Source organism: Ceraceosorus guamensis (genome assembly GCF_003144195.1).
Source record: "Ceraceosorus guamensis strain MCA 4658 unplaced genomic scaffold IE81scaffold_67, whole genome shotgun sequence".
Taxonomy (NCBI): domain Eukaryota; kingdom Fungi; phylum Basidiomycota; class Exobasidiomycetes; order Ceraceosorales; family Ceraceosoraceae; genus Ceraceosorus; species Ceraceosorus guamensis.
Window position 1 is genome coordinate 32,964 of NW_020290062.1, and position 20,309 is coordinate 53,272.

A 20,309-nucleotide genomic window follows, 5' to 3' on the forward strand; every position below is an offset into this window, starting at 1 on the left:
CGCTCTTCTTGGTGTCGGACGAGCTTCCACCGCTGCTGCTTCCGCCGCCACTTTCTTCCTTTTTCTTTTCGTGTTCCTCGCCGCTCTTTTTGGCTTCACCAGCGCTTGTGCTTGCGCCACCGCCAGCTCCTCCACCGATCCCACCACCAGCTCCCCCACCGACGCCGCCTCCCGCTCCACCACCAGCTCCCCCACCGACGCCGCCTCCCGCTCCTCCACCTGCTCCTCCACCGATACCGCCTCCCGCTCCACCACCAGCTCCTCCGCCGATCCCTCCTCCCTTGCCTCCTCCAGCGCCACCTCCACCGCCGATGCCTCCACCTGCGCCTCCGCCAAATCCACCACCTGCTCCTCCTCCCGCGCCGCCTCCATGCTCCTTTTCTTTGTGCTCTTCGCATTCGCACTCCTCTTCTTTGTCGCTGCCTTCTTTCTTCTTGTAGCATGGTTTCTTCTGATCGGCCGCTGGACTTGCTCCTCCACCAGCTCCTGCGCCACCTCCAAAGCCACCTCCAGCACCTCCGCCAATACCTCCACCAGCACCGCCACCGTGACCGATCCCTCCTGCGGCGCCTCCACCGATACCTCCACCTGCTCCGTGACCAGCACCGGCCCCAGCTCCTCCGCCGAAGCCGCCGCCAGCACCTCCACCGATTCCGCCTCCTCCGCCAGGTGCGTGACCCGGTCCCCCTCCGTGGCCCCCGCCAGCACCTCCGCCGAAACCGCCTCCGGCACCTCCCCCTGCACCTCCCCCAGCGCCTCCTTTCTTGCCCTCCTCACAGCCAGCGCCTCCACCAGCTCCACCACCGGCGCCGTGACCAGCGCCACCTCCAGCACCTCCGCCTGCTCCGCCGCCGGGCTGCTGGCTATCATGGGCGAGGCCGCCAGGTCCTTTTCCACCTCCGGGTGCGCCGCCGGCTCCACCACCAATACCGCCACCCTTTCCACCACCGATACCACCACCAGCACCTCCCCCGATCCAACCGCCACCGCCAGCTCCGCCGCCAGCTCCGCCACCGCCGCCTTTACCGCCTCCGGCCCCGCCTCCGCAGCCACCGCCGCAAGAGCCGGCATGTGCATCTGACGAGCCAGTGTTGGCAGAGTTAGTCTTGGCAACACTGTGGCAAGACAGAAGAGAGGCAGCATGAGTCAACGTTCGCCGATAGATGCTTGCGTAATGTTCGGTGCTTTCAGCAATCGACACTCACGGCGTGCCACCACCACCACCGCCTCCTCCTCCACCACCACCACCACCACCGCCGCCTCCACCTCCGCTGAAGCCTGCTTCACCGCTGGTGGTCGATGCGCCTCCACTGTTGGAGGCTGCATACGTTGGCGAACGTAGGACGAGCTTTTGGTGATGTCCAAAGGAGCGACGACGCAAGTGGCTGACGGACTCGAGGTGGCCCGCTCTTGCGTCCAGGGGAGAGTTGGTGGATGGATCCGAAGCGATTTCGCTGCGATTCCACTCGGTCTGTTGGGACTGGGAACGAAGGTGGAGTTGTTCCTGCTGAGCGCTCGGACTGGTGCGAGCGTCTTGAAGAGAGATTGGCGAGGACTCGGAGGATGGAGTTGCGCGAGTGTCGACGGTGGAGAGCAGACATGCTACCGTGAGCACGCAGAGCAGCTGGCGCCAAGCACCAGCACGGCGATCGACACGCATGTTGATGGAGCGGTCAGCTTCAGAAAGGTTGCGCGATGCTGTTATTGCTGACGTCTGGTCGAGCTAAGCAGGGATGCAAGGATCAAAGGTAGGGTCGACTTTGAGTCGTTGGATTCGCTTTCCACGCAAAGGTATGTACTGCGTCCTTTTGGAGTCTGTCCTGCAAGTCGAGTCTTTTTTCAGAGCCGAGAATGTCAATTGTTCAAAAGAGTCGGAGAAAGCGAGAGCTAGCTAGTGGCCCAACCCCCTTTTTCTTGTCGAGTGGCGAAACGAGAGATACAGATCGAATCCTTTTTCCGGAACTTTTTGTTGCCCGTAGGAGAGAATGTGCGAGCACGGAGCGGGTGCAAGGTGTGAAGCCCTTTGCTAAAAAAAAAATTGTTCTTTACGCTGCTGCCTAGAGAGCGTGCTGTGCTAGCCTGCTAGGGCTAGATGAGGCCTGGGCCTAGTGTGCGTATCTGTGTGTGCCTGTGTGCGGATGCGAGTGCGAGCGTGCGCTTGAGCAAGCTCTTCTCTTGAACCGGATGGGGACAAGAAGCCTTGTAAAGCTGCTTTGGATGACCGAGTCCCAATGGGTCAAGCTTTAGCTGTAGAATCTGATGAGGAGAAGAGAATCGGGATGGGGAACAAGCCACGAAAAGATGCCTCTTTTTATGCTTGCAAGGTGCGACCGTCGATCACCGTGTGACCCGTCTGCTCACAGCACGTAGCAGTCGCTCTCTCTCTCCTCTCGTCGCAGTCTACTCGCAATCCCATTCATCTTGACCAGGAGGGGGGGTCGCTGCCGAGGCAGCATGCCGATTTCGCCCGCCACGCAAAGCTACGGTCCGCGTCGCATAGAATCGTGTAGCTGTCGACGGTCGCCGTTTGCCTTTCGCCATGTTTTGATCATCTACCTTCGTTCACCGCCGCAATGCGCTGACCTTGCGACGCCGCGCGACTTACACTGTTGGCATTCGTCGCAAGTGGCGCTCTCGCAGCCGTCGGAGCATCTCAGCACGGGCACGAGGCGCTCTGCAACGACACAAGTAGACTCACGACTGTGTCTGCAGCGTGGCTACTCAGGTCAACGAGAGACACATGTCTCTGCGCGACGATGATGATGATGATGATGAACCCTACTTGGTCGCAGCCAGCATGGCCCCATGCAACGATTGACCGCTACGACCCGAGAGAAGTGTGAAGGCGAAGTGCGAGGTGCGGCGCACCCATCGACCGCCCATATTCAGGGCGAGCCGTCAAGCTCTGCGCAGCGACCAGGCGTCTTTCGAGGGAGTGCAAAGTAGCGCCACGTAACGGTCGAGTCTCATCAACGTTCGCCCTTTCACGCTCGCTCGCTTCCTTCGGGCTGACTGGCCGCCGGCTTTCGACGATCGCTTGTACGCTTTTCGTTGAGCCCTGTCTAGCCCAGGAAGCGTGCGCGTGTGAGTGGCAAACGAGCGCCCTGCATTGTAATCGTTCGACTTTGCCGAACGAGCATACGCGAGCATTTCCTCACGCGTGCTCGAGCGTGGCCAAGGGAAGAGAACCGCTTGGCGATCGCTAACCTTCATCGGCCACTCATCTCAACTTGCAGCCATGCGACGCCCGAACAATTCAACTTATCAAGCTGAACCAGGTAGTAGCGGAAGGCGCCCTTCGACCCCAGAGCAAGACATCCACAACAATCAGGACCACCAGGAACCAAAATAGCATTTGATCCTTGCAACGGCGCCCTCAATCTTGTCTGCGCGTCTCGCGCTTTCGCAGCGTACTTTACAGCAGGCAGCGAGCGGTAGACGGTGATGATTTGCGCGCAATGCGTCTTGATTGTTGTACGCTGCTGCAGCTTCGGCGAGACCGAGGTAGATGGTCGCATCGCAGTGGTGCGCAAATGGATACCCGCTGCGCTGCGGTCGTGCGCCTTCCGTCTGAATAAAATCGCAGATTGTTAGTGCACCTCGCTCTTGCTCAAGTGATTGGGTGACTCGTCGCATTCCACGGTGAATCGCGACTGTAATCCCGCTTGAGTCCGAGCACTTGATCGCATCGCCACAAGCCAACCGGCAGTCTCAGTCATCACATCATTCACGATTCACACGTCGACGATAGGCGCGTCTCACCCTCATGCGCGATTGCACAACTCGCGGTCTTTCAATACGCTCACACAGGGCACAATCAAGGTATGCGTAAAGTTTGCGGGTCTAGATCGCACCTCTTTGAAAGCGCCTTTGTCGCCTTGGTCCGCGGCTTACCTGCGTGGCCACTCACATGTTTTCCACACCTGATTGGCGATCCGAACAGGTGGAAGTATCGCACTGCAGCCAGAAGACCCGCACGATTCGCGATCTTCGCTTCGTCGGCCATTTGGCGGACAATATCAGAAAAGAGTCGACGTTGCTCAGCAGACCTCGTAGCTGCGTCTGTAAATGAAGATACAGCTCCATTCGAATTGATTGCAAAGTCTAGATTGAGCAGCCAGATCATGTCTTTCTCCAGCGACCTTGCGACCGAGCAGTGCGGTACAATGTCGCGCTCGAAGCGGTACAGACGTAAGCTACCAACCAGGACACAACTCGCAAGAGCTTTGCGATCGTCGCGAGCAAGCCCATGGCGACAAATCGCCAGGTCCCCTATTATCGCATCGCGCAAAGGCTAACGTCCCATCGAAGTCCGTACGCGCCACAAGTGCAGACATTCTTTTCGTTGGGTTCTGTCCCATTCGCTGGTTCACGAATGGGCCATCCTTGTGCTTCTTTGCGCTCGATGGGTCAACTGTGGATGTTTGACCGCCTTTTGATCTACTGGCAACCCAGATTGTGTCGGTGTACTGCCCCCCCCCCCCCCCTCGGGATCTTGAAGCAACATCACCTCCTACACAAGACTCAGCACCTGACTAGATCGCGAGCGTCTGAACTTGGCGCTCTTCCTTTAGCGCCAGCTCGAGGGGGCGAATGCACGCCCCCTGCACAGGCGCAAATCATGCTCAAGAGTATCGTGTGCATCAAAAAGTGTCACACCAAGACCTAGCGCGCTAGAATTCTCGAGGCCGCTCGAGTGCCTTGAACAAGCCACGTCGATATATCATTGCTCCACTCCCCTGATCCGTGATGCATCCTATCGCTCTCCCGTCCGTACAAGTCTACGTGTCCTCGCTGTTCTGTCCCTTGATAGCGAGCCAAGCCTCTCTAGTATCCACGCCCTCGATCCTCACTTCTCTTCTCGGATCATCGATGCCCAAACCCTTTTCCGCCAGCGTACGGATCACCTTTACTTTGTGAGGATGCAGAACAGCATAGGATACGGTGCGAGCGAGCACGGCGAGAGCTCTCAGCGCAGCTATTCTGGTCGACTGAAATCGAAAGATGAAGGGGGCGCGCGGGATTGAGCGCAAGTCAAAGTGGAGGCGCGCGCGCGCAAGATGCAGGCCAAGCTCACCTCCGGATTGCTAGGGGCGGGCCGAGCAGCCGCAACAAGTCTCGTCACAATCGTCCCAAAATGCTGCTCCACCAAATCCAATGGCAAGGGCTCTTTTCCAGTCGGTGCACCTTCCGGTATGCTCTGCGCCAACAAATCTTCCCGTCTCTCCTTCTTTCCAATAGCGGCCGAAACAGCAATGGTGGTGGCCGCGCTAGCCTTCGCTGCCGAGTCCTGCAAGTCTAAAGCGAGGATCAAGAGCGGGAAGAGATCTTTGAGACGTTCTAGGATGGTCTGACGAGGCATGGAGGGGAGTAGACTGGACAGTGCCAGGAGGTAGACTCCTGCTCGACTCTTGTTCCGCTGATCCGGCCTCTCTGACGCTGGCTCTGCATCGCGACTCAAATCTTCGCTTTGAGATGTCCGGAATCCATCGACGATTCGAGGAATGACAAAGGAGTAGAAACGTTGTTTGTGCAAGAGCTACGAGGTCCGAGTGAACGCAAGCGCAATGGTCAGCTAAATCTGCTCGAAGTCGCTACATCATCAAGCAGGGCTACTGACCTTGAGCACAGCTCCATTCTTCTTGCTCAACAGTCCCTCCTCATCCGGTGCCACATCGCCCAGGCATCTCGCCGCATCTCTGCCCAATTGGGCATGTTGGAAAAGTCGCATGATCCTGTCCAGGGCGAATGGAGCAGCCTTGCTATTCCTTGCCACCATTCCCTTGACCATCGCAGCGTAGCATCTAAGGTAGATTCTTTGTCTCTGCAGCCCTTCTTCTGCTTCTTCTTCTTTTTGTTTCGTCGATCGACCAAGTACGCCCTGCTCCCACGTCTCGTCCAAAAGCTCCACCAACGAAGCGCTCAAGGGTTCTTCTACGTTCTTGTTGAAAAAGACGCATAGCGCAGCCCTGGCCGCTCTCTCCTGCGCTCGACCGGCAGCAGACCTATCCTGTGCGCTGGCACTCGCATACTCCAAAAGCTTCTCTGTCCACTCCCTCGACGGGAAAGATTGCGCGTCCGGGCTAGAAGGGGGAAAGGAGACGGCCTTGTCGAGACTTCGAAGAGCGTCTAGGATAGCTGGAAGAGCTGCTCGATGCGAAGGAGGCGCACCTGTCGTGAGGGGACAAAATTGGATGGTGCTAGGGGTGGTGGGAAGGGATCGAAGCGGAAGTGCCAATGCGCTATCCAACGTGCCGCGCAGAACAAGCGCATGCAGCCCTCTTGATAATCTTTCTTGTCGCTCCAACGTCAAGAACTTGACTAGCATGCAGACGATCTCTCCCACACCCTGCACGAACCTCCAATCGTTGGCGGTATTTCCAGCCTCCTTTTCGTCTTGGCTAGACGAGCCGGAGCAGGAGAAAGACGAAATGGCACCATCTATGACGAGCGCCAAAAGTCTCGGCAAGAGATCCGAAGCGTACCTAGGCAAGTCCGTATGTGCTTCCTTTTCTTTGCTCTGCAAGAGCGTCCTCAAAGTTTCCAATAGACCTCTAGCATACCCTCCATTTAGTTCATCCTGCAGGCGCTTCGCTTCCATCGACAAAGCAGGCTGAGAGGAAGGTGGGCAGACGCTTTGAAGTTTGTTGAACACTCTTGGGACAAAGAGGGAGAAGAGATCGGGTTGAGCGCAGAGAGAAGCCAGGGCACTCAGGGCTAGTCGGGTCGTATTCATTGTTCTCTGCAGCCTTTCCTGGTGCAGCTCGGAGGTGGAGGTGGAGGAAGCAGTGTGCTCAGAGGCGGCGTTGGGCATCCCCACCTCGATCCGATCTGGCAGAGCTCCAAACAGCAACGGCAGAGTAGTCTCTTCCAACAGCCTGGCCTTGACGCTGGCAAATTCCTTCAGACCTCGAAGCGCTTCCACCCTCACATCCTCGTTCAAGTTCCTCTTGACGCTGCTACTACCGTCCGCTTGCACATCCACAATGAGTTCATTAACTAGACTCAAAACAAATTTGATCTCTGCTTCGTCCAGAAAAGACCTGATGTGTAGCAGAGGAGATAGGAGTTGAAGAGCTTGAGGTTTGAAAGAGGTGCTTTGGAGCGCGTTGGAGAGGCAAGATATCAGATCCGACCGGAAAGGATCGAGAGGTCTTTGATCCGTGTCGTAGTCTCTCTGCGAGGTTGAGATCGAGCTGGGAGGGGTAGTGCGCGTCGCATCATCGACATTAGAAGCAGGTCTGCTCTGCTCCTGGTGAGCCGGCATCAGAGCCATGGGCAACTGAATCTTCATTCCCTCGCTCTCTCCCCTCATTTCCTTTTCCTTTTCCTTCAACTCCTTTAGCGCCTGCTCATTAGCCCACTCTCGTCTTCCTTCGTGTGCCTGCCTCAGCGCTTCCACCAGCTTAGAGATGCGCCTCAAAATCGTTCCCCTCATCTCCACCTCTTCCACATTCTTCCAGTACGTCAGCAGTTGATCCAACGTGGCAAAGATGGCCAGATAGGAAGTGGAGATGCTTGCTCGTACCAGATCGCTCAATATCGTCGTTGCGCCGCCAGCCAAGGATTTGGAAGGCTCTTCGAGGATCTCCAGACATTCCGAGACTATCACAGGCGCTTGTCCCTCGGCCGTCTTGGCGTCTGCGTACAGCACGCGCAAAAGAGACACGAGCACGCGCTCGGATAGGTACGATGTGGCTTCGTCCGTAGCGTGCAGGATCTGCACGTTCCAGCAGAACAACAAACAGCAGCTCGAAGAGAGTCAGCATGAAACGAGCTCACACGCGTGATGCGCCGAACTCACTTCGATCTTGACGCCCTCCCATATCCTCTTGACATGCGCCAGACAGGCCTCTTGACCAAAGACTGGCAGAGCTTGCTCCAACACCCTCAACGTTTCCATCTTTGCTTTGCCACCGCTCGCAGCCAGCTTTTCGAGAAGCAAGGGCATGGCAAAGGGGGCTATGCTGGGTGTGCAGGTGAGGCATTGGCGCAGAGCTAGCGTGAGGTCCAGGTTGGATATGCCGTAGGGATCGTTGGGAGGTGCGACAAAGGTGATTGGGAAGTAGCAGTACGTCACATCGAAGAAGCTCTTTAGTGACGAGAAGGTGGGCCAACGTTTCAGTGGCTCGGCCATCGAATTGCACAACTCTCGCCCAAGAAGCTGCCGGCATTGCGTGCAGGAACACGCATCTCCACGCTTCGACCGCCTGCACGCCTGCACGCCTGCCTGCCACAACTCACCTCGGCCAATGCGGGGCTCAACTGACACTCCCTCATGAGCACGTGATCCATGGCAAAGCAGAACAACAGGTTCCTAGGGTCCTTTTCGCCCTCTACCAACTTGATGTAGCCCTTGAGGAAGGCATCCCTGCGCTCCGGAGTGGAGAAGAGGGCGGATCTGTGGTTGGAGATGAGCAAGTCTAGCAGTCGATAGATTTCGTAGCGCACGGCTTGAGGGTAGTGAGAGGGTGTGATGTGCGTCAAGATGCTTGGAGGAGGTGGGAGGTGGGAAGGTGGGAAGGTAGGAAGATGCAGGTGTGAGCAGGTGCAGAGATGAGACGATGGAAGAATGCTTTGCACGCATCTCCCATCATCATCGCTTCCCTGCTTCCCCCGCTCCCCCCCCCACGCTCCCCCCGCTGCTCACTTTTCTGCGATTTCTGCAGCATTCTGCTTGGCAAAGTGAGTGGATTGGGTAAGAGAGGCGAGCGCTCTGATCGTGTCCACCAAGCTCTCTGCACCCGTAGGCACGCCCTTGAAGCGATGAGGCAGACTGCCAGGGATCACCTGCTCCTTATCGTTGTACCTCCTAGCCAGCGCATCAGCGATCACCACCGCATCCTCCACCTTGGTGCTCAAGAAATTGCACAGCACCAACGTTTCTTGTCTGCCCAGCAGCTGCACCTGCGTCTGCACCTGCGTCTGCACCTGCACCTGCACCTGCACATCATGCCCATCTCCATCTCTATGCCCATCCCCATCCCCATCCCCATTCGCCCTCGCCTTTGCCTCTGAAAGTTGCTGGGAGAAGGAGAGAACGACGAGGCATAGCAATCGAAGACCTTTTCCGCGCGATTCCTCTTCGGAAGATTGGAGCGCATCGCCTAGCAGTCTGATGAGTCCCAGCAAGGTCAATTTGTTGCTGCGTAGCAGATCCAGCAGACCTGGAGGGAGCGAAGCTGTGAGAGCATCGTGCAGGAATGCAGTAATGTACTGCTGCGCTTCCTCCGTAGGCGTCAACGACACATGGCTCGTCATCTTCTTTGGGCGCGCGCGCCAGAGAGAGAGAGTGAGAGAGGCGTGGGTGAGAGTCGGCGAGTGGTGAGGGATGCGAGGAATGCGAGGGATGCGAGGGATGCGAGGGATGCGAGGGATGCGAGAGCCAGCCAGCCAGCCAGCCAGCCAGCCAGCCAGCCAGCCAGCCAGACACACTTAGCTCCTGACGCGTGGATTCAGGAAATCGTGAATCCAATCCACTCAAGAATCACGAATCCCTTGCTCCACCTTTTGGCACTTGATTGACTCTCTCGTGCGGGAAAAGGTCACGCGACACAGACTGATGATGCACGTGACTGAGAGCTCTACGCTAGGATTGAAAGAAGTCAAGCAGTCCGCCAACGCGCAGCCATGCAAAGCTTGCAAGCAGCTGCGAACGACGCGCGCATGCACGCTCATCCGCGCATTCGTGATTCATTCATGACGATGAAGTTGAGTCACAACTTACAGCTCGAGCGAGACTTTGACTCACTCACGTTCATGTCAAGAGTCAAGAGTCAAGAGTCGAGAGTCGAGAGTCACGCAAGAGTGCAGCCAGCGCCGTTGACTACTCTCCACTTTGACTCTTCTCACTCAAAGGCTAGCATAGCAGCACCACTTTGCCCCTCGCACGTCGCACGTCGCACGTCGCACGTCGCACGTCGCATCAAGCACTTCACAAGCATTCTTGATTCTTCCACCCATCTACAGCGACCGTCAGCTCACTCACCAAGCCATGTCAATATCTCCCGACTCCACTGGCACTGGCGCTGGCGCTGGCGCACCCCAGCCCGACGATCATGCTGCCTCTCCCTCCTCACCTGTGGCCCACAACGAAGCACTCGCATCTCCAGCCAGCATCCCCAGCAGCTCTACCAACCAGCACATTCACATTCCTCCTGCCTCTCCTAGAGCGCCATCCGTTGATCTCATGGCCGATTTGGAACCTGAATTGGAGAGACAACGTCTACCGCGCCTGCATGCGCTGTCTAGTCACAGTCCAGGCCCATCCAATAATTGGGCATTGACCTCTTCCCAAGCTCCTGGCGATGGTGCCGAGGTGGCAAGCGAGGGGGCGGGGGCAGAAAGCGCTTCGAGCATGGATCAGGCACTCGCTGGACCTTCTAGTCCCACCATTCACAGATCTCCCGGCTTTGCTAGATCCGTCGGTCTCGCCAGCGCAGGAGGAGCGCTAGGAATGGACGTGGGCAGCGGTAGCCCCACGACGATGCCCGTTCGAGGATCGCCCAGAACATCGAATCGATCCCCCATCGCCGCCGCTTCCGTCAATCGACGCAATCCCAACGCATCGCCATCCCTCACCCGCGTAGCCGCACCTCATCGATCGTCACCCATCCAGATTCGTCATTCGGCGCTGAGCAGTCCTCGTTCGATCTCTCAAGGTTCAAATCAAGACGACGAATCTTTCTCCAACGCGCTGGGGATGCACACTGGCGCGGCGCAGGGTGATCAAATGTCTTCATCTCTCGGTCTCATCACTTCTCCACCTCGTTCAAGAGAAGCTTCCGCTACCTCTCCTCCACCCACCGTCTCTGGCCCGGGAGCGCCTTTGGGCGGACAAGGAGAGAGTGCGCCCACACAATCCACGCTCAACGCTTCGTTGGTCGATCCTCACGCTTACGCAAACACGAGCGAGGATTCGGAAGGGATGCATACCCTCGTCCCTCTGCGCAACGTCGATGACGGTAATAGCGGGAAAGAGCCGAGCAACGGAATGGGCTTGGAATTAGGTCTATCCAATCCCACCCCTTCCGGCTCACCGCCTGCTTCACAAAGGTCCACTGCGCAAGGCGTCTGGAGAAGAGATTCGAGCATGTCTCCTTCCGGACGCAACTTGGTCACATTGGCTCCTCTGAACGGCATCAGCTCCACAGGCGTGACTGATCCTCGATCGCCCGTCTCGCCGACTGCTCCAGGTGCAGACGACCCGGAGCGCATCGTGCAGGTGGACGATGGAGAGCCGCGTCAGCTCAATTCAGGCAGGAATGCCGGCCCATCAGGTGCAGGACCCAGCGTGACGGAAATGTTCAGGGTGATGAGCAGACCTTCTCGACCTTCTTCCGTCGTCGCTTCTGACCCACCTGCTGGTGCTGTCGGCGACCTTGCACAGACCCAAGAAGCAGGTCAGGCACCAGCACTCTCCTTTGAGAATGCCGCTTCTCCCATCCCACCCTTGCCAGCGCCCACACCGCCGCTAGGCACGACCTACTCCTCCTTTGGCCCCTCCAATGCCAACTTCCCAACTCAAGCCATTCCAGGTTCATTTGCCAGTACCGGCGCTGGTACAGCTGCGGGCGCACCTCCTGGCATCACCCCTTGGGCGACGGCAACGGGAAGAAGAACGAGAAAGTACGATTTTGATATGAGACGGGATTGCGATGCGTTCGGAAGAGAGATGGACGAATTCTATTCATATGTCGAAGCTCCGCAATTCAGGGAACATTGGGAGGCTTTCAAGGAGTGGATCGATCTGGCCTCCGGTGCTGGTGCGCAGGAGAAAGCAGAGAAAGAAGGGCTTGACGTTCCAGGAGAGGCGGAGATTCATGCGGATGTGGGCACGACGAGGAAAGATACGACTGGTAGCGGTGAGTCTCGATGAGGCCTTTCACCATCTGTAAAGTCCTCTATGTCTGACCGCCTGCGCTGTTCGATTCGGCAGAGATGGAATGGACCTCCTTGCCCTCGTCCACGCGTCGACGAACGCTCCTCCAACTCCTCTCCAAGCTGGAAGTGCGCGATAGCCTTGCACGCCAAAGAGCGTCCAGAGCTTTGTTGTACCTCTTGCAGGGCAACTTCAGGGATACGCTGGGAGAAGAACATCAGATACAGTGGATGATGGAGAATGCCAGGATGGTCAGAAGTTTGGGAGGCATCGAAGAGATCACTAGAGCGCTGAAAAACGCTTGCTGGAAGCATGATTGGCTGAGGTGCGTTTTCGCTCGTCATGTTGTCCAGCTTTGAAACGAGGATGGAGTGTTGATCAGTCTGCGGGGCACTGCGCCTACAGCGCACTGCCGGACGAGATCCGCTCATCCACCGAAAGTCAATCACCAAACGACGCGCAAGCTGCTGAAAAGGACCCAAATCAAGCTCCTCCCGCACCATCAGCAGCGCTGGCTGACGACGGCAGAAGGCAGCCGCTGATGACTCACGCAAACAAGCTCGATTTTTTGGACGAGATCAATCTCGAAATCGCACTGCATTTTGCTCAGCTTTACATCCTCGTCGAGACTGGACGAGGCGAGCCTGAGCTTGGAGACGAGTTGAGTGAGTAAAGGCGCGGAATGCGGCGTTAGGCCAAGTCGTGTCTTTCTTTGCGAGTAGTGGAGCGCTCGCACACAGGGGCCAACATTGGCTCACGTGCGGCGTTCCACCTCAGTGTCCCTCGATCCACCACTGCCCGTCTTTTTATTCGGCTTGGTCGCTAGCTTGAGAGATAAGAATGCCAAGGGATATCCCGTCAAGAAACTACTGCTGTTGCTTTGGAAGACGCTCCTGGCTGCGCTCGGAGGCGATGCAGACATTGAGCGCTGCAAGATGCTAGCGCGACAGTTGGAGGGTCTACCACCAAAGAAGAATGTGGACGAGGCGAGCGGAGAGAGTGAGTTTGTTTTTCGCGTCGGGTGTTGAAGATGGAAAGTTGAAATTGGACCTCGTTTCTAGGGAACACGAAAGCGACGCCTCTCGACATGAAGGCTTTTCACGAAGAGATCACAAACAAATTTCCCACGTACGAGTCCACGAAAAGACCTGACGAACTGCCGCTGGACAAGATCGCCACTGCTGTCAATCCTATCCCTGCTCGCAAAGCGTCTGGACACCACGACACGAACGCGAATGGCGCGCAGGCAAATGCGCAAGGCGGACCTGGTAATGCGCAAGGACAGCCTGGAACGCCAGCACCTACGCCTCCTGCGAGCCCGGGACCCAAAGTGGGCAAGCAAAAATATCAGACGGATCAGAATAGACCATTTGTCTTCCCCTTTAGTAGGAGCGTGCAGGGAGGCAAGATGGTCCCCAAAAGCATCGAAGAGGCTGCTCAATTGTACAAGGAACACATGACCGTTGGGCTGGACATGTGGCAGACTTGGAGGTTGAGAGAGCAGGTGCTGCATGATGAGAGCGGTGTAGCCATCGGGGCGGACGGGAAGCGCATTGGCGTTGGTGTCGGTGGTGCTAGAACCGGCAATGGCCACACATTGGGCATTGAAAGCGCGCCGAACGCGTACGGAGAGTTCAAACACTCGTACGGATCCATTTTGAGTCCCATCGCACGACGAGGAGATCTGAACATGGACGATGCAGCGTCTTCGTCGCAAGGCAGTCGCAGTCCCAGCACTACCGAGGCTCCACTTTCCTACACTACCGAGCGACGCAAAGCTCGCAATGGAAGCACGACGAGCAGCGGCGGCCCGTTTTCGGTGCGCGGGGAACCCACTGCGGAGAGACTGCACGAGCTGGAGATGGAGCTGGAAGCGGAGCTTGCGCGGGTGGAAGGGGACCACATGCTCGCTGTGCTCGATAATCCCAAGTACGTCTCTCTCTGCAACACTTTGGCCCAGCAACGTCTTGATGCGAGAAGACTACAAAGGGTGGACTTGATCTATAGGAACGCTATACAGCATCTGCATCCGACCGCTATTGTCCTCCTCAAACTTTTGCTCGCTACCGTCACGCAGCAAAGCAGCACGAACAGCCCGCACTCTCAGGCTGTCGCGGAAGGTATCAGCCCTGAGGAGGCCCCACCTCCGACGTTGGAAGACATCGATATCGTAAGACATCGAGAAATCACGAGCAAGGCTGTCAGCGCCATCATCCTCCTCATCATGAGGTGGTTCAAGACGAGCCATGCGATGAAGTTTCACTACTTTAGTCAGCTGCTCGTCGATTCCAACTCTTTGCTGCTCATTTTGAAAATGTTTGGACTGCAAGAAACCGCGAATACAGTTCGAGCCATCAATGAGGCGCCCAACTTTAACTTTTTCAAGTACTGCGAGCTGTACTGCGGCAAGGAGGAGCGCCTTCATCAACCTGAGGATACGTACCCCGACCCGCTGTACGGCGTCGGCGCTGCCGGGCGCACCACCAACACTCCACCACCGCCGGGCGGTATTGCTGCGCTCCCGCTGCGAGGCGATGAGGTGGAGCTGATGCGCGAATACTCGTTCCGCAACTTTTCGTGCGCTGTGAACTTTTTGCGAGTGCTTCAAAAACTCACAAAGCGCAAGACGCACAGAGTGCTGATGATGGTGCAGTACAAATCATCCAATCAGCTCAAAAGGGTGCTCAAGATTCCTCATCCTGGCGTGCAAAAGTATGTGCTCAAGATGCTCAAGAGTCAGGTACCCTTTTGCGGTCGCAAGTGGAGACAGGCCAACATGAAGGTCATCACTGCCATTTACCTGCACTTGAGACCCGATCTGAGAGAAGAGTGGCTCAGCGGAGCAGATATAGATCAGGACGTCGAAGAGAGCTTGCCGCAAGAACAAGCTTGCAGAAACTTGGTCAAATTTTACAACCTCACCAGATTCGGTAATGGAGGCCCCCTTGCTGCGGGCGCGCATGGACACGGACACGCGCACAGACGATCCCTTTCCACTGGAGTCCCCGAAGGCGGGCTTGCTGGACCTCATGGGCCTCCACTGCCCGGCGCGTCTGCGGCTCCACATCATCCAAACGCTGGCCAGCAAGGACCAGCACAAGCGACGCCTGGTCTGTCATCTCCCTCGCGCAGCTTGGCCGGCTTCTTTGAGACCGATCTGCACCTTCCGCCACTCAGACGTCGGACGGAGAGCACGGCAGGCACGCTGCGGTACATTCCAGACGACTTGTTGGATGGTTATCTGGACGAGTACGAAGATGTGCTCGGCGAACTGTTTGGTTTCCCGGATGCTGCAGCGATCGGAGCGGCTGGCATGGAGCAGGAGAGTGGCGCGTCGATGGAGAGCGGCGCAGAGAGCGAAGCGAGCGCATGGAGGGACGATCGATGGGCGCTGAATCAGAGCGGCGCTGAGAATGCGTGGGCTAGGCTGGGAGAGATTTTGGGAGTGAGTGCGACGTGGGGATGCTATCTCGATGCCGCAGCTGATGCTCCGACGCTCTCGCAGGATACCGAGTCGATTTCTGATTCCGAGTCCATCAATCTTGGAGATTTGGGATCAGAGAGCTCTGCGAGCACCACGGATCCTGCGAAGGAAGCGATCGAAGGAGAAGGCGAGATGCACATGCCTCCTCCTCCAGAAGGCGCTCAATCTTGGGAACACCTCTCGCCCAGAGAGATGCGCGTCTTGACGTCTCCACGTCCAATCACGCCCGGCTCGCCAGGTGCTAGGCGCAGAAGACACAGCAGGAGCAGCAGCACAGAATCGTCTGGTTCGCCTGCTCGACCCACGGGTCAAATCAGGCGCTCCTCTTCTTCCGGACTAGCACACGCATCGTCGGAAGATGGAGCTGCTGCTGCTGCTGCTGCTGCGGCCTTGCTCAGACCTCATGCTCAGCGCGCTGTGAGGAGCAATTCGGACTCGAGCCAGCTCAGACCTGTGCTCAGCTTTGGACCGGAGCTTTTGGAGGATGATCAGGATGAGGAGGAGGAGGAGGTCGGGGAAGAGGAGGAGTACGTGGATGAGATTCCGAGACCGAATCCTCAGCCTGGAGGTATCGACGAGGTGAGATGGCAGTGTTGTCGAAACTTTGCGCCTCGGATCGAGAGCTCACATCGCGGCGCCGATCCTTTGCAGGTGGAGCATTTGTGGTCGGAGTAAGAGCCAAGTGACGCGTGCGATGCTATCGGCAAAGCACGCGACCGCACCGTCACCCGCATCGAAGCGCCTCCCAAAAGGAACGTCGAGATTTGCTCGAATCGTCACGAGTCGCGCTATTCCCACGACTCGGAGCGTCAGTCACGATTCGAATTACATGCTTTGCACTGGCGGCCAAGTTGATCAGGCCCCGCTATCTTTGTGACACCTCGCCTAGCTGCAACTTTCACGTATCACGCACGTCTCGTCGCCCGCGCTTCTCTCGTTTCGCGCGCCACGCGTCCCGATAGATTTTTGATCTTCTCCCTCGCCTCGACCAATAAGGCAGCTCTAGGGAATGTGATGGAGCAGAGCAGAGAGGTTACCATTGAGCGCTACATGCCCCACACGCCGTGACTCGTCGCAACTCACTCCTTCGTCAATGCGGACTGCACAGTTGCGAGCTGTCTGACTCCAGGCTGCCCTGCTCGCGCGACCGTCGAGCGTTGTGAAAGCTGCAAAGTGCGCAGCTGAGGTCGCAAAGTGGAGAGCTGATACGAGAGCTGAGAGCGAAAGCGTTTGAGAGCGCGAATCGCGGGAACATCATCTCTTGCAGCACTCACCTTCTCGACCTGGGTCGAAAGATCTGCGCCAATCGCGCCTCTTTGGCCGTGCTCATCGTCATCGACCTCCCTCTTGAGGCCGACGACGCTCTTTAGCTGTTTAAGCTCCTCGAACCACTTGACCTCATAGATGCTGAGCACAGGCTGATGTTTGTCCATCAAATCCTGAAGCAGCCGATCTGTCCTCTTCACCAGCTCCTTTTGCCTCTTGGCCACTCTTTCTATCCTTTCATTCACATTTTCGGTCAACTCCGCATGTTTGTACTGCTGCTGTTGCAAACCGACCTTCTGCTTTACGCCTTCGAACTTTTTCAGCTGACGCTCCAGCTCTCTCAGCTGCAAATCGAGCCTCGCTTGGACTGCCTGCACAGCACTGGTGACGGCCCTGGCTTTGATCCTGAAAGATTGAGCAGATTGACCCAATGCTCTGAGCGTCTCGGCCGTCATGTCAATTTCCTTGCCTTTGCCCACAGACGGAGAAGAGATGATCCTGGAAGTGGTAACGTTGGACGTATTGCCGGGTCCGAGTCCCAGCGCGTCTTTAAAAATCGTAGGTAGCGAGAAGCCTTCGCCTAGCAAAGAGGTGTATGCCGAGCTTGCAGTCGCATCTTCTGCGGGCTTGCCGCCCACACTCTTTGTGCAATCGACGGTCAAGTCGCCATCGCTCGGCTCCGGTTGTCCAGGTACTCGCATGCTGAGCTCAAGAGCTGCCACGCCTCCTGACTGCCCGGGCGACAAAGCGATGAGAGCGTATGAAAGGTAGACGTCCGTCATGATGCAGAGTCCCGACAATGGATGGGCAGGCGTGTCCTGTGACGGAAGCAGAGCTGCGGATGTCTTGACAGCCCACCTGACGGTCGAAGGCGGGGCTTCTCTGATCACTTGATCAAGAGGCGCTCCAGATCGTGGTGCATCTTCCGAGTCCGCTTCTTTTGCGAGTGCGGTGGAGATGCTTCGAGCCCATTCTCCCACACAGATGGCGTGCGCGCCGAGCGAGTGATGTGCATAGAACGTGTCATCATACAGAGCGTCTTGAACCAAAGTCGTTCTTTGGGAAGAGAATGCGGCCTCCAAGGCGGATAAATCTTCTCTTTTCTCAGGAGAAAGACGGGCCACGACGCTTTCTTGAACGCCTAAAGAGACTGTCTCGTAAAGCAAAATGGAAGGCGACGTAGATTCATCGGAGTCATCTTGATCTTCGTCCGAGCTGTCGTGCTGTAGACGACGGGAAAATGAGCACAGCAGCTAGATTGTCACCCGAGGCACGCCTACTCACAAAGCCATATCTGTTCGAGGACTGCACCGTGCCTCTCTGGACCCGTTTTGAAGAAGCAGTCTTGATGTTCTTGCCCCAAGAAGGACTGAGCCTGGGCAAGATTGCCAAGTCCAAGCGACCATCATCACTCGCAACCACGGCAACTTCGAATCTGGCGCTGTCGAGGCTGGCGGGAGGGGCAGAGGATTCCTCCAGCGGAGAAGGGTGCAGCAAGAGAAGATCTGTCACGAGCGCCTCCCTGACGTCCGACAGCTCGTGCGGGGAGCTCGAGAGTAGACAGGGTCCCTGCAAGGTGATGTTGTTTCCGCTCTGGCGCGGAGGCGGCTGAACACGCACACTTCCCTCACTCGCAGCGGTGTCCTCATCCTTCCTAGATCGAGTTGGACTTTCTAGCTGGGACTGCGCTTGGCGCTGAAGCGCTGAAACGTACCGCAGGGCTTGCGAGCGCATGGGATCATTCGGCGAGAGCGATTGAGACATCGCGCTCAAGGTAGGCAAAAGTTGAAGAGGTATGTTTCTGAGGTGGGCGATTCATCGCATGAGCTCGTGAGAAAAGCGCTCAGCGTTCGTGTTTTGGAAAGGACACTCACGCATGAACCGGCAGATAGGGACACAGCGCGTAGAAATCGCCATTTTCAGCCACAGACCAGACGGTCAGCGCTTCCCACCCTTGAGACAAGGTGGTGCTATGCTTTTCCTGCTGTGTAGGGTGTGCACCCTCATCCTCTCCCAAGCCTGGCTGCCTGGCTCCACTATCAACACCTGCCCGCTCTTCCGTCTCTCGAACGCCAAGCACAAAGCTCGCACACCTTTTTGAGCTTCTGCCCTCTGCGATGTCAGAGAAAGAGGCCGAGGTGCGTCTATTGGAACCGGGCTGCGCGCTCGAGGGCGCTGAGTGAGCGAATCCGTAGGATGGACTGCGTGTTGAGCGTCGGTATGCGTCTGCGTGAGGAGCTGAGTTGGCACTAGCTGAGGGTAGAAGCGAAACGGTTTGAACAGGATCGCCTGGAGTCGCAGCGTTGTACTCCCTGGGTGTGTGCGTGATCCACAGTCAGCTCGAATACAGATGCCTCCGGCCACGCTGAAAACCTCCAGCACGCCCTGCAAGCAAGCGCTCACCGCAGCATTCCATCCCTCGTGCACACCAGCATGGCCAGACCATCGACGCTCCACGGGTGCCATTTGACCTGACAAATAGCATTGTCACTGTCTGCGCCATTCGAAGCTCGTTCATCGTGAAACCACTCTCCGACTCTGTCCGCCAAGCAATTCAAGCTCTTGATTTGCTGACCATTGCCGCTCGAGTGGCCGGATTGAGCGCTTCGAGGTAGAACGAGCACCACGAGCCTGTGCGTGCCCACCACTGCGATCAGTCTGCCAGTCGGATTTACGACCAGCGACTGAATCTCGAAATCAAAGTCGACCTCTTGACTATCCGCATGGCTCGCGCTTGGCCCTGGAGTGGTGGATCGTGGGCGAGCGAAGGGCTGAGCATATCGATCCTGTCTCAGTTGCGGTGCGAGCAGGGTGTACGTCTCTGCGGCTAGCACGCTCTCCAAGCTCAAGCCACCTCTAAGCCCTTCCAGCGCGGCATGCTTGGCGCTGACTAGGCTGATCTGCCGCAATTGTCTTCCTTGCGCCACGTACAGCGTCGAGCCACTGATGACCACGTTGGACTTTGGCGTGCTTGCGGGCTGCTTGGTTGGAGTGCCTGCCCAACTAAAGATGGGATGGAAAGGCAGAGCATTCAACCACTCTGAATCGAAAGAGAGGGCGTCCAAATCCGTCTCGGGTGGACTTGGCGACTGGGCGTAGCTGTATGGACCCGATGATTGCGTGCTCATCGTGCACGCTGACACAGCGATTGTGCCAGGGTGTGCGAGAGAAGAGGGAAGGAAGGGAAGGAGGCGATGATGGGTGAGGCGACAATCGCAAATCTGACCATCACTTGCGACAGATTAGAGTCTGAGGTTGTGGGTGTGAGTGTGAGTAGTTCTGTCGATTGGCGTGATCACTCAAAAATCTCCATCGCGTGGGTCTCGAGTCAAGAGTCCAGAGTCTAGAGTTTGAGTGGGCCTTGAGCGTGAGTCGTGAGTCGTGAGTCGTGAGTCGTGAGTCGTGAGTACGTGTGTAGCGTGCGTGGGTTAAAGGAAGCCTTTGGCGGGCAAAACGCATCACGTGAGCCCGGCCTCCATCCATTCGATTCAAGATTGATTGATTCAAGATTCGATTTGAATCTTGATGAATAATGTATTCATGCTCAGATTAAATTCGAGATTAGCGTAGGGTGCGCGCCTCCACTCGCCGGGCGCGCACAAGCGCATGTCCTGACTATTTTGATTCAAATTGTGACTGGTAGTGACTCTCTGACTGCGACTCCAGAATCTGTGAATG

General features: G+C 56.9%; 4 protein-coding genes across 4 annotated transcripts in view; 2 read left to right on the forward strand and 2 right to left on the reverse strand.

Annotated features, from left to right (window-relative positions):
• Positions 1-1,250, forward strand: part of IE81DRAFT_220885 (hypothetical protein) — a 1,654-nt gene extending 404 nt beyond the window's left edge. The window contains exon 2 of the mRNA XM_025511046.1: positions 1-1,250. This exon is cut by the window's left edge and continues 5 nt beyond it. Within this exon, the coding sequence (XP_025367607.1) occupies positions 1-1,104 (1,104 nt within the window). The 3' untranslated portion in view covers positions 1,105-1,250.
• Positions 1,251-4,781: 3,531 nt separating this feature from the next.
• IE81DRAFT_349244 (hypothetical protein) lies at positions 4,782-9,261 on the reverse strand (the record flags this gene model as incomplete). Its single annotated transcript, XM_025516367.1, has 6 exons — positions 4,782-4,991; positions 5,078-5,539; positions 5,621-7,720; positions 7,805-8,164; positions 8,245-8,491; positions 8,651-9,261. 6 exons carry the CDS (start codon positions 9,259-9,261, stop codon positions 4,782-4,784), a joined length of 3,990 nt encoding a protein of 1,329 aa, XP_025367608.1.
• A 430-nt stretch (positions 9,262-9,691) lies between these two features.
• On the forward strand, positions 9,692-16,321 carry IE81DRAFT_325559 (hypothetical protein). The gene is made up of 7 exons (XM_025514556.1): positions 9,692-11,864; positions 11,939-12,206; positions 12,287-12,546; positions 12,659-12,880; positions 12,943-15,326; positions 15,387-15,944; positions 16,017-16,321. The coding sequence occupies exons 1-7, from the start codon at positions 9,995-9,997 to the stop codon at positions 16,038-16,040; spliced, it is 5,586 nt and encodes a 1,861-aa protein (XP_025367609.1). The 5' UTR covers positions 9,692-9,994; the 3' UTR covers positions 16,041-16,321.
• On the reverse strand, positions 16,156-20,020 carry IE81DRAFT_221372 (hypothetical protein). The gene is made up of 6 exons (XM_025511050.1): positions 19,035-20,020; positions 18,506-18,943; positions 17,916-18,432; positions 16,640-17,854; positions 16,449-16,579; positions 16,156-16,367 (listed from the first exon to the last, which is right to left on the reverse strand). The coding sequence occupies exons 1-6, from the start codon at positions 19,757-19,759 to the stop codon at positions 16,271-16,273; spliced, it is 3,123 nt and encodes a 1,040-aa protein (XP_025367610.1). The 5' UTR covers positions 19,760-20,020; the 3' UTR covers positions 16,156-16,270.
• Positions 20,021-20,309: the final 289 nt, after the last annotated feature.

Coding starts and splice junctions, on each gene's coding strand:
- IE81DRAFT_325559 (XM_025514556.1), top strand. CDS start 9,995: ATGTCAATATCTCCCGACTCCACTGGCACTGGCGCTGGCGCTGGCGCA. Junction 12,207..12,286: donor TGGAAGCATGATTGGCTGAG/GTGCGTTTTCGC, acceptor CTGCGCCTACAG/CGCACTGCCGGACGAGATCC. Junction 15,945..16,016: donor AGCCTGGAGGTATCGACGAG/GTGAGATGGCAG, acceptor GATCCTTTGCAG/GTGGAGCATTTGTGGTCGGA.
- IE81DRAFT_221372 (XM_025511050.1), bottom strand. CDS start 19,759: ATGAGCACGCAATCATCGGGTCCATACAGCTACGCCCAGTCGCCAAGT. Junction 18,433..18,505: donor CCCTATCTGCCGGTTCATGC/GTGAGTGTCCTT, acceptor CGCCCACCTCAG/AAACATACCTCTTCAACTTT. Junction 17,855..17,915: donor CCTCGAACAGATATGGCTTT/GTGAGTAGGCGT, acceptor CGTCGTCTACAG/CACGACAGCTCGGACGAAGA.